Here is a 13,407-nt window from a genome sequence, read left to right as displayed (position 1 = left end):
CACTGCTGCAGAAATCCAGAAAGCAGAAGCTTGCTTAGTTAGGGGCAGCTATGTGGTACAGTGGGTAATAGTGTTGAGCCTGGAGTCAGGAAGACCTGAATTCAAATGTGGCCATAGATATTTACCAGTTGTGTGACCTTGGGCAAGTTACTTATTCTGTCTCTACCTTAGTTTCCTCAACTGTACAAAGGGGGGGTGGGTGGGCCGCTAATAATAGTACTTGTTTCCCAGGGTTATTGTGAGAATAATGAGATAATATTTGTAAAGTACTTAGCACAGTGCTTGGCACTAGGCACTTAATAAATGGTTATTTCTTCTCTTCCTTCTGAGACAGCAGTATATATGTACAGCATTGGAGCTCAGCCAGAAAACTGAGAGACAGAGGTAACTAGGGTAAGGACTTGTATGTGACTGTGTGGGCATTCCACTAAGCCTGAGTGAAAGAGCCCAGCATTCATCTTGGGCTACTTTTATACTCCTAAATGTTACTTGGGGCAAACTAAGGCTTGTGAAACATGAATTGCCCAGGGATATAATGGAATACTATTGTGCTATAAGAAATGATGAGCAGGCAGACTTCAAAAAAAGCCTGGAAAGACTTACATGAACTGATGCAGAGTGAAATGAACAGAACCAGGAGAACATTGTACACAATAACAGCCATACTATGTGATGGCTGACTTTGATAGACTTGTCTCTTCACAGCAATGCAAGAATCTAAGACACCTCCAAAAGACTCATGATGGAAATTGCTATCCACATCCAGAGAAAGAACTATGGAGTCTGAATGCAGATGGAAGCATATTATTTGCTCTCCTTTTCCTTTGTTGTTTTGTTTTATTGCTTCATTCTCGTGGTACCTCCCATTAGTTCTAATTGTTCTTTACATCTTGACTAATGGGAGAATATGCTTAATATGAATGTATAAGTAGAGCCTATCTCAGATTGTACGCCATCTTGGGGTGGGGGAAGAAAATTTAAAACTCAAAATCTTATGGAAATGAATATTGAAAACTAAAAATAAATTATCAAGAAAAAAAGATGAAATTTAAAAAGGGGCAGCTAAGTGGTGCAGTGGTTAGAACTCCACCCTTGGAGTCAGGACCTGAGTTCAAATCTGGCCTCAAACACTTGACACTTACTAGCTGTGTGACCCTGGGCAAGTCACTTAACCCCAATTGCCTCACCAAAAAGCAAAAAAAAAAAAAAAAAAAAAAGACAAAAGAAAATAAATGATTGCAGTTTGGAAGAAGAGAAGAAAAAAGCAATAATATTAAAAGAAAACTTTATTTCTAAACAAGCAAAACATTGATCTTAAAAACAGGTTATATAGAGAGACAACTGAAGCAGTATAGATCTCCCAGAAGAATATGATAGCTCAAAAAAATTGAATACCATAATGCAAGAAATAATACAAGAAAACTGCTCAGAACTTCTGACACAGAAAACAAAGTACCAATCAAAAGAATCCACATACAGACTGTCTCCAGAAAAAAAAAACAAAAAACTCTGAGACTTCAAACTTCAAACTCAAAGACACAGAGTATTTAAATTAAATAATTCCATTGACAAACAACAAATTCTGCATGTGATGAGAAAGACCTTCTGATATAAGGAAAGGAAATTTGAATAACACTAGACTATTCTACAACCACCAGAAAGCACTGAAGAAAATGCAGTGTGTTCAGAAAAGCAAAGGAGCTTGAGACACAGTCCAAAGTAACATAACCTGCAAACCTGAGGTTAACCATTAATGAAAAAAGATAGAGCTTTAGTAAAAAAGATGTTCAGAATATTTCAAGAAAAAAAGACCTGAAAAAATTAATTGCTTTTCAGATACTCCAGACAATGGATATGCAAGAAAGGCAAACATATATGACAAACAAGGTCAACAACAACAAAATAACAGCATCTTTCTTTCTAAAAGTACATAAGGAGACAAGGCTGAAAGCAGAGGTCAGATAAAATTGGTGGAGATATGTAGTAAACCACACAACATCCCACTTACAGGTGAATTAGTGTGTTTTTGGTGGGGCTGGATTACAGAATGAGAAGGTACATGAAAAGGGGGAGGGGTGTGGAAGGAAGATAGGAATGTGTAATGTACCCTAATCAATTGGTAGAACTCACTTGTGATTCCAAAGGCTAACAATGAAGAGAAAATATCTTCTGTAATCTCTCATGAAGAAGAGAGCCTAGAGGACAATGGGCAAGGAAGCAAAGGGAGGATTTGAAATGGAGAAATAAAGAGGGAAATCGTGTTTCATTGGTGGGAGGGGGTACCACTGATGAATCCTTCCATGAGGGAAGGGAGAGATTCTGTAAAGTGATATGGGGACCTTATAGTGGGTATAATCTTTAGGGATTTACTGCTTAGAGAAACCGCTCATCTTGCCTCAGGAGAATCAGAAGGGGAATCAGAGCCCCTAGGTTGAGCTGACACCCAGACAAGTACGAGGGAATGGAGTTGGGGAGAAGATTTCAGGGCAAATAGGAAAAAAATGACCAGGGGGAAGGCAACGGTTAATAATAAATTTCACAATCAGGGAGATAGGAAAATTTCTACCATGGGGCAGTGCCTCTCACTTGCAGAAATTGGTATTTCTAAGAATGAGGTATAACAGAAAAAGAGGGGCAAGGGTTAAGATCTACAAGGCAGTAGTAACATAGAAACTCTTTAGGAGAGAGAATACAAAAGTAAGTAAATCAAAAACTTTAATTTTGTCAGGAATACAAAGCCTAAAGAAGGACTAAGTAAGTGCAAGGCTCATGAGTCAAAGAATAAAACTCTAGAATAGACAGAACAAGAAGATAAATAATGAAGTGAATGAGGGAAAGAAATCTGTTTTTAGAAAAAAGGTATAGAAAATGCAATTTAAAAACAATGAACAGAACAAGTTGAAGGGTAAGATGGCAAGAAGGATTTTACTTGACTACTTAACTGAGAGGGGAAGAATTAATTTACTCGATAAAAAGAAGAAGTTAAAAAAAATAAGCAAAACTCCAAAATCAAGGGAAAGGAGTAACAAATGGGAGGTGCACAGCTTGAGGGTAAGGGGAAGTGAAGGGAATAGAGTTGCCTTAAAATATGTTAAGCTAGAATAACTGAGGTGATAGTACTTTGTTTACAAAGGAAGAGGACAAATTAAGAGACAAATGGAAGAAAACATAAACCTAACTCATAACTTTAAATGAATTGAATTAAGCAATCTGATAAAGTGAAAGGGAATGGTAGATTGAATAAGAAAACAAAACCTGACAATCTTTTGCTTACAGAAACAAAAGACATACACAGAATAAAATTAAGGGACTGGAAAAGAATTTACTCTTCATCCGGTGAATCCAAAAAAGTAGGAGTTGCAGTCATACTATCAGACAGCGAAAACAGACATTTACAAAATGAAAAGAAATAAGGGAAATATGCAGAAAGAAACTATAGGTAACAAGCCAGTATTAATATTTAACTTTTATGTTCCATGTGCCTTAGCATCTAAATAAAAGAAAAATTAACCACAAGAAGACAGTAATAGAGGAGTGGCGGGAGATTTTAATGTCCCTCTCTCAGTTTTGGATGAGTCTAACAGGAAGTTAAGCAAAAGAGAAAATAGATAATTGAACAAATTCCTGGGGGTAGTAGAGCTAAAAGATGTATGGCTTCTTCTAAATAGGATTGCTTTTTTTCAGTACCACATGGAACTTGTACAAAAATTGACCAGATAGTGAGATGCAGAGATATTGCAAACTGATGTAAATAGGCAGAAATAGTGAACACATCCTTTACAGACTATATTACACTAAAAATAGTAATCAGTTTAGGGAAAAACAAAAGTTTCTGTCTTTAAGAAGCTTCTGTCAAGTTAATACAAAATATATGCAGATATTCAGATTGATCTGTAATCTCATAGATTTAGATATTTCCCCTCAAAATCACAGATTGTAACTCAGCCTCCTCATGTTGTACAACTCTTATCCCTGCCCTTCCATAAATTTGCCACAGGTAGGTCCACCCAACATACTGGGGACCTCCCTTGATTTCTCCTGACTTCGTAAGGTTGTTCATCTGTCACTTCTTATTTCAGCACATCTTCTCTTCCAACCGTGTGTTTCCTTGATGACATCTTTCACCCTTGTTCTTTAAGGTTCCTCATTGGCTATGTTATTTAGCCTGCTTACACCCATCATCCATTTCCCTCTGTGTATGCTTTTAGCTCATTTTCTTTGTAACTTATGAAACAAAGAAAAATATGAAATATATACAAAATAAATTTTTTTGGTGGGTGAAGAACAATAGGGATGTGGCACTTGAGCAGAGGCTTGAAAAAAGCCAAGGCTTCTGCAAAGCGGAGACAGAAAGAATATATCCTTTCAGCAAGAGGAGGTGGAATGTAATGTAAGGGATCAGCAAGAAGGCCAATGCAGCTGGACCCACCTTGTGGGGAATCAGAGAGGAATATAATGAGTGGGAGGAGAGAATGAATAGCAAAGCCCTTTGGGAAAGGGGTGGGAGAAGGAAGAGAGATGGGTTGCCCTCAAGAGATTATAAAGGCAGATAACTGGCATAGCCCATTTTCTGCCTGGATCAAAATTACTGTGATATAATGGGAGCACATGTGTCCTTTTTCCTCTAGCATTTTGATAGCTTTAAGCTTAGCCTTCATTGTCAATAAACATTTGGCTTCATGAAATGAAACTTTCTTAAAAATAGAGGGCCTTTCTAAATCCCAAGAACAGCTGTTCTTTGGGATCTACGTAGACCAAATCACCCACCATGTATTGCTTTTCACTTTGTAGGATTGTGTGATTAATGATGATTTATGTGATTGGTAATGATTATAGTATTCTCTCTAATTGTTTATTCCATTTGGAGCCTTTCAAATAATGAACCATACATTGCTGCTTTAGTTGTTTCATACCTTTAACAATTGGGGTTTTCAGTAATTTTTTTTCCCCTTTCAGAGAGAAACCAAAGCTTTGGCCTTCTTAGTTCATTGGCTGGTGCAAACTGTAACATTGGGTCAACTGAGAACCATCACACTGAAGTAAAGAGTAATTCTTATTTCTCTTATCCCTTTGATCTTCCTTTTTGTTCTTTGTTCTAATGTTATTTGTCACATTTTCTTTCTAAGAGAGAGGTGCCCATTTAAAAAGCAGTTTTGCCCTTGGGGTGGAAAAAGAACTAAAGAATTCAAAGACCTAGAGATATTGCTTATAACTGTGAGAGGAGATAGGAAGATGTGTGTGTCGCTTGTTGGCTGGAACCCAGCTTGACCATCATTAAAAAATAAGCCAGACTTTAAAGGCTCTGCTTTATTCTTTGCTAGTGATCTTTTCCAAATGCAGTGCTTCTTATCAAAGGATCTTAGCTTTTCCAACTTGTTCCCTCTTTTTGTCGTACGCTGATCTAAATTCAGTAAGCATTTATTAAGTCTCTTCTGTGTGCCAGGCCTGTGATTCAGGCCTGTGCTGGGGACATACTCTATAGATGGGTGATTTACCAATAATTCATAATCATAGAGAGCAGTCTGGATCACAGTGTGACAGACCCTATGCTAAGTGCTAGATATACAGATACAAACATAAAACATATGCAAGCTGTATACAAAGTAAATACCAAGTAATTTGAGGGTAAGCATCAGTCATTACCTCCTGTTGAAGAGGGATTTCAGCTGAATCTTAAGGAGGGAGCTAGGGATTCCTGGAGGTTAGCAAGAGGAGGGAGGGCATTCAGGATCTCAGGTGCAGCCTGTGCAAAGACAAAGATAGGAGGGTCTATGTCATGGGGGTGACAGCAGGTAGGCCAGTTTTGCTGGGGAGAGAGTTCGTGAGGGAGAGTAACATAAACATCTGGAAAGAAAAGTTGAAACTGTGTTTTAGAGGACTTTAAATGACAGAGGTGGTTGTACTTTGTCCTAGAGGAAAGAGGGCAGCCACTGAAGCTTTTCAAGCTGTACCTTGGGAGCATCAATTTCGCAGCTATGTTGAGAATTATAGGATCACAGTTTTAGGATGGGAAGAGAGACCTTTGAGGTGCTCTAATCCAGTGCTTCTTAAACTTTTTCTACTGATGACCACTTAAACTGGGTTGCCACCCCAAATGGGGTCTAGTCCAACCTCCTTATTTTTTGCGGGTGAAGAAATTAAGGCCGTAGATAGTTTGGAGAAGAAAGAGGCTGGAGGCAGGAAGACCAATTAGGAAGCTATTGCAATAGTCCAGGCAAGAGGTGGCAAGTGCTTATACAAAGGAGGTGTCCATGTGAGTGGAGAGAAGGGGATGCTGTAGATTTGTGAGTCATCTGTCTAGAGGTGACAGTTGAACATGATAAACTCGTGAAGAAGGGGAGAGAGAGAGACAGAGAGGCTCGAAGGGGCACTAGAGCCACACATAATAAGGTAGGGCATTTCAGCAAAAGAGACTGAGAAGGTTCTCAGATCAAACCTATAGGCCTTTATTGAGCACCTGCTATGAGGAGCTATAGGTGATAGAAAAGAAATGTAAGATGTAGTTGTTGCCTTCAGAAAGTTTATAGTATGGTTGGGGAGATTTTACAAAGCTAGTGCCTTACCTCTCAGATTACTTCCAACTTTCACTGTACATGTCTTGTAGATGTGTGATTTACATGTCTCCCTCATTAGAATGTGAATTCCTTGAAACCAGAGACTCTATTTGTCTTGTACCCCTAGCACTTAGCACAGTGCCTGGCACATAGTAAGTACTTAATACGTCTTGGCTTGACTTGAATTTCCTAGAATGTTTTTTCATTCACTTCCAATTTGATCAAGCTATAAGAGATATTTTGAACATTTAGTGGGTCATTTTTAAACTTGTAATTGTCTATGTGGACATATTAAGAGTTCTAAATTGTTTTCTTTTAAAACAAACAAAATTTTTAGAGTTCTTCATATTTAGAATTTTTTTGTTGTTGTTATGGTTCCTCATGACCTATTCTCACCCTTCTAAGAAAGCGTGGGAATTAAGATGTGAATTTACCTGGATTTAATTCTGAAGTAACACATTTGTTGTTTAATTGTTACCAACAGCCTCATTTGCCTGTAGGAGATGGGACTGAATGCTGCTTTGACCGTCTAGATAGCGCTTCTAACACAACTGACTCCCAGGTTGATAGCATTGTAGGTAAGTCTCTTTCTTGGCTACCAAGAAACACTTTGTTTAAGTTGGTTAGTTTGGAATAGAAATAGTGCTATAAGTCATTGAAAAAGAAGTTGATTTTAAAAGAGTACAAGAGAAGAAAAATGAATTTAAGCCCCATCTATAATTATTAGAATCAGAAAAAGAGGCAACTACTTAGCAAACATTTAGCTGCTGTTCTGTTGGTTTTCCTGGCAGGATTCTAGTATGCTGAAAGAGACAAAGCCCATGTTTTGTCTAACATTTGATGAAACAGTATGTTTCAGTGTTTATTCTTTTTTCTTAAAGTCAAACAATAGTATAATTCATGATTTTGTTGGTGATGACACACTTCCATAGGTTTAATGCTTTGTACTTTTCAAAACTATGCCATACTACTTCCATATCAATTATTTAGGGTAGATATTCTTATCAACACTTTGAAGATGATGAAACTAAGACTCAAGAACAGTAAGTGATTTGCTTAAAGTCACATTAGCATTCGATCTAATTAGATCTCAGCTAGAACACAGGTCTCCTGACATGTAGATCTATTGCATATAAACCATAGAATAGCAGAGCACAGTGTGAAGTCAATTATAGGTGTTTTTTAGTTAGAGGATTTCTGATGTCCCTTCTTTCCCTTTAGGCTGCAGAAGTTGGGAGATACTCATGTGCTTTTGACCTAACTTAGCCCCCTTCAGATGGCTTTAACTCTTCTCTGTTAGAAGTTTAATTCTCAGTTTGCAAATGAAACAAAATATAAGCATAACTTAATCTTTCATGAGGTGTGATTCTCTGGCCACTATGGAGAACGAGTGTATAGCCATGAGAATGATGTCTTAGAACAGGCCTGCATAACCTGTGGCTCACCAAAGGATTTCCTCTACATACAAAGAATGTTTTCCTCTATATTTTTTGTGGGCCACCCAAAATCCTTTGGCATGCTACAAGTGTCCTGTGGGCCACAGGTTGTGCAGGCTGTCTTAGAATAAGAAAATAATAGTTCCCTGATTATCAGTTCCTTGGAACAAAGTCCCACCTCACCCAGGCAATTTCCCCTACTCTGATCACCACTTCCTTCTGAAATTTAACGAAAATTATGCCCTGAAATTTAATAAACCTCCTTTCCTGACAAACACTCGATTTGCATTAAAGCTAGAGTAGTCCAGATAGATGGAGTTTAATTGGATGAGTGATTCCCTACAAATGGAGAAGTCCTCCAAATCTTCCTACTGATGAGTGACATTGTACTGCCTGCATAAAGCTCTGGAACATTGCATTACCTCCTAAATGAGATCTGTGATCACTTGAGTTTGGTCTTACTCTTCAAGGAAAAAAAAAACCACGTAAATGTTAAAAAAGTTGTCCAGACATTGATCTGCAATTGGAAGGATAACTTATAGAGTTGATCTATAGTACATATGTTTTGGACAGTAACTGCTGATAGATGATGAAAAGGGCCAGAAGTAAACAGGAAGAAGAAAATGGGCTGAATTGTATTTGGGAAGTTGTACAGTGCTCTCAGTGATTACATGTTTTTCCCTGAAACAAAGGTTCATCTCTTTAACACCAATATTTTTCCAGTAATGTACTTCCTATGAAACACCATTTATCAGCAAATCTTAAAATATCAAATTAAAAAGAATAAAAGTTGTAAGTAGCCAAATAGCAAAAGAGATTTATGTGGTAGGTGTGAATATACTATGGCATATCACTCATGAGGAGCTGGGCCAAGCTGATAGCCTGAGTGAGGAATAAGATATTAACATTCCATGTGTTCCATTGGTACCTAACCACCACTACCACCACCACCACTACTACCCCCACTATAGATTTATATAGCACTTCAAAGCACTTTACATATTAAATCAAATGAGATGATGAATGTAATGTCAATAGATTTAGAAGAAGGCCTCTAGCATGTTGGGAGAACATGGGCAGAAATTCCAAAGAATGGAAGGACATAAGGAGTTTCAGTCTGTACCTTTGGAGGGATTAACTATATCAGTGAGTTTATAAGCCCATCAAATTATATACTTTTATTTTTTTTTATTTTCTTTAGGCAATTGGGGTTAAGTGACTTGCCCAGGGTCACACAGCTAGTAAATGTCAAGTGTTTGGTCTGAGGCTGAATTTGAACTCAGGTCCTCCTGACTTCAGGGCTGGTGCTCTATCCGCTGTGCCACCTAGCTGCTCCTCAAATTATATACTTTTACAGATATAATCTTTTCTGATTACATTAGAAAAAATCCAAATAGAGTTTAGGTTAAAAATGTGTTTTAATAATAAATTCAAAAGTCCATCCTAAATAATTCAACACTTACCAATAAATAGGCATTTTATGTAGATGAGAAACAATAGCAAAAAAGGGAAGGAGGAGTGAGGAGAGGCACTGATGAAAGAGAGAGCTTAAAAACATAAGAGCATAAATAAGAAGAGAAAGGGAAAGAACATTTGAACTGATCATTAAAACTAGGTATGCGCTAGTTCTTTGGAAAGATAATGAATGGGTGGGGCGGCAGAGAGAGGATCATTAATAAACAATCAGAAAAAGAAAGAAAATTCCAGTGGGCAAAATTATAGTCAAAAAAGGAAAGATCACAACAAATTCAAAAGCAATTAACCATGTTATTAAAAAAAATTACACACAGCTGTATTCTACTAGGTTAGACAATGTAAAGGAAATCGTTGATTATCTATAAAAATATAAATTGCCAAAATGGATATAGTACAAAATTAATTCAAATAGACCAATCTTGGAGAAAAACAACACAAATCATTAAAACAAATCTGTATATAGGTTGAATTCTCTAATTCACTATCCCATAGTACAAGGAAAGCTCATTGAAGGCAAAGTTTTTTGGATTTTGTTTCTGTATTCCTAGACTTAATAAATGCATGTTGAATTTAATTAGATAAAACCCATTAGACAAAACATTCATTCATGAGAAAAATACTAAAAAGACTAGGAATGTGGTTTTTCCTTAACACAATAAGAAATATTCATCTTAAGCCAACAGCCAATATAATATGCAATAGAGAAACATTAAAACCATTGCTACTAGAAACAGGTACAAAATAAGGATGTATGCATTTATTTGACATAGTATTGAAAACTTTAAGAATTGCTATGAAACAGTAAAGGACGTTAACAATATTACTGTTTGCAGATGACATGATCGTATATTTAGAGAATCTCTCTCAACTAAAAATTAAGTGGAGATAATAAATGAGTATAGCAAGGTCACAGAATTTAAGATTAACCCACATAAATCTTTCAAATTCTTACATACTAGCAATTAAGATTAATAAAACATCATGAAGAAACCCCATTTATAGTAACAATAACCCATCCAATATATGGGAATTAACCTACTTAGAAATACAGATAACGTATATAAGAACTGTTGTAAAGCTATAATGATTGGGGTGGGGGGAGGACCTAAATAATTGGAGGAACATTCAGTGTTTATGATTGAATTAGATTAACATTATAAAAAGTGACAGAACTTTCCAAATTAATGTACATATTTTAATGCAGTGCCAATTAAAGTATGAAGTAGCATCTTCATAGAACTTTATAAAATAAAAATTAAATTTGTATGGAAATGCAAATGGACAACAGTTTAAAAAGATATGTTGGGGAAAATGCTGATGAGGGTGGGCATGAACTACTAAACTTTACAACATATTATAAATTGGTAATTATCAAAACCATCCAGTACTGGATAAAAATAAAATAAAGATAGACATCCAATCAAATATGTGTATTATATGTCTAATAGCTAAAACTTAACACTTATGTAGTGCTTTAAAATTTTACATGTATGGAAAATCTATGGAATACCACTTGTACAGGGATTCTGTACTATAGCCTGGAGTCAACCAACCCCCAAAGGGTCAATGGATAGGTTTCAGGGTCCATGAACTTGAATGGGAGAAAAAGTCACATCTTTTCTTTCACTTATCTTTGATTTCCTCTGTAATCCTATATATTTTATACATTTTAAAACATTCTGAGAAGGAGTCCATAGACTTGACCAGAATACCAAAGGGGTCTGTGACACACAAAATGTTCTGAACTCCCTACCTTAATAGAATGTAAGCTTCTTGATGACAATGACTGGATTTCTTTTGTCATTGTTTAGCATAGAGCCTTGTATGTGGTAAGCATTTAATAAATACTTGTGGAATTGAATTGAAATAATGCAAAATGGAGCAAAAAGAACTAGAGCAGAGTTATACAAGTGTACACTATAAAAGAAATGAGGTGACTTATCCAGAGTCTCACTCTGGCAGCGCCAGGGTATTCACCCCATATTACCTGACCTCAAGCCCAGTGTCATTTCCACTACAACCTGCTGCCAGAAAGAAAATGATCTTAAACCTTCAGGTGGTATATAGGTTTCATCATGATGCACTAAGGATAGTTATTAGGAAGAATTCTGAATACATAGAGTTCATGAGAATCAAAGGAACCAGCAGAACCTGTTCTCTGGAGATTGTAAAGATTTATTGATGTGAACGGATTTCACTGTCATGAGTGCCTGGAAAGGGGTGTGGTGCTTTTGTTTGTTAGGAACTTTTTAAGCCTTAGAATTCAGTGCATTTACCATTTGTGAAATCTTGCATTAATATTCTCACAAACATTGCTTTTAGACCCCATGCTAGATCTGGATATCCAAGAGTTAGCCAGTCTCACTACTGGAGGAGGAAATCTGGAAAATTTTGAACGACTTTTTTCAAAGCTAAAAGAAATGAAAGGTAAACAAAAATATTTTGTGAATATCTTACTTTAATTTATAATGAATGTACTTCAATCCCAAATGGTAGAAAGTAAATTTACCACCATGTTGTCTCACAGAAATATCATGTAGCTGAGTTTTGTATAAGACTATCATCCTTGGTTTGCATTTATGTGTGTGAAATCACAGCCGTAACATTGCACCAAGATGGCTTGAGACTTTTAAATGTAAGTTAGGTCTTATAAAAGTCTTTCTACCTTGTATCATTATCTGTGCCCTCAGGGAATAGTCTGTTAGCTAACAGCTGCTATAAACTCTGCGAAGAGGTAGGACCCTCCCAGATGTCATTCTCATGAAATTTTAACAATGGTTAAATGGATCATGATATGGTCCATTTTTTAAAGGTCTCTCTTTACTTATAGCTGCTGCTAATAAAAAGGTTTTACTATTATATCCTTTCCCCAGAATTCACATTTTGCCTCCACCTACTTTTATATTTATTTATTTCCCCCCCAATTACATGTTAAAACAGTTTTTTAACTTTTTTTTTTTTTAAAGTTTTGAGTTCCAAATTCTATCCCTTCCCCCTCCTCCCTCCCTGAGATGGTAACAAATCAGATAGAGGTTATACATGTGCAATCATATGAAACATTTCCGTATTAGTCATTTTGTATAAGAAGACTCAAAAAAAAAATAATGAAAGAAAGTGAAAAATAGCATGCTTCAGTCTATTCCCCTCTGCTGTAAAAGTGCTTTCAACATCTCTTTTTTGTGAGATAATTTACCCCATTCTCCCTCTCCCTTCTCCCTTCTCCTAGTGCATTCCTCTTTCTTACCTCTTAATTTTATTTTTTCAGATATCATTCCATCATAGTCAACTCACACCCATATTCTCTATGTATATACTTTCTAACTGTTCTAATAATGATGAAGTTCTTAGTGTTACATGTATCATCTTATCATCTTCCCATAGAGGAATGTAAACAATTTAGCCTTATTGAATCCCTTATGATTTACCTTTCCGGTTTACCTTTTTATGCTTCTCTTGAGTCTTGTATTTGAAAGTCAGATTTCTCTTCAGCTCTGGTCTTTTCATCAGGAATGCTTGAAAGTCCTCTTTCATTAGATGTCCATTTTCTCCTCTGAAGGATTATTACTCAGTTTTGCTGGGTAAGAGATTCTTGGCTGTAATCCCAGCTCCTTTGACCTCTAGAATATTATATTCTAAGCCCTCCATTTATTTAATGTAGAAGCTGCTAAATCTTGTGCTATCCTGACTGTGGCTGTGTGATATTCGAATTGTTTCTTTCTGGCTACTTGCAATATTTCCTTTTAACTTAGGAGCTCTAGAATTTGACTATAATATTCCTAGGAATTTTCATTTTGGGATCTCTTCTTAGTCGCTGATTGATGGATTCTTTCCATTTCTTTTACCCTCTGGTTCTAGGGTATCAGGGCAATTTTCCTTAATAATTTCTTGAAATATGAGGCTTACGCTTTTTTTTTTCTTTTGATCATGGCTTTCAGGTAGTC

The 13,407-nt window shown here is 36.4% G+C and overlaps 1 protein-coding gene across 6 annotated transcripts in view; it reads left to right on the top strand.

Moving 5' to 3' along the window:
* AAGAB (alpha and gamma adaptin binding protein) overlaps positions 1–13,407 on the top strand; it is a 69,438-nt gene that overhangs the window by 40,663 nt on the left and 15,368 nt on the right. For all 6 annotated transcript variants that reach the window (XM_027851973.1, XM_027851974.1, XM_027851971.1 and 3 more), the window contains 3 exons: positions 4,957–5,039; positions 7,039–7,132; positions 11,789–11,893. In XM_027851973.1, coding sequence (XP_027707774.1) covers positions 4,957–5,039; positions 7,039–7,132; positions 11,789–11,893 — 282 coding nt within the window. The remainder of the gene's footprint in view (positions 1–4,956; positions 5,040–7,038; positions 7,133–11,788; positions 11,894–13,407) is intronic.

Source organism: Vombatus ursinus, unplaced genomic scaffold (assembly GCF_900497805.2).
Source record: "Vombatus ursinus unplaced genomic scaffold, bare-nosed wombat genome assembly UNPS02009205.1, whole genome shotgun sequence".
NCBI classification, from domain to species: domain Eukaryota; kingdom Metazoa; phylum Chordata; class Mammalia; order Diprotodontia; family Vombatidae; genus Vombatus; species Vombatus ursinus.
Note: the sequence above shows the minus strand (reverse complement) of the source record. Positions and strands in the feature narration are given on the sequence as shown.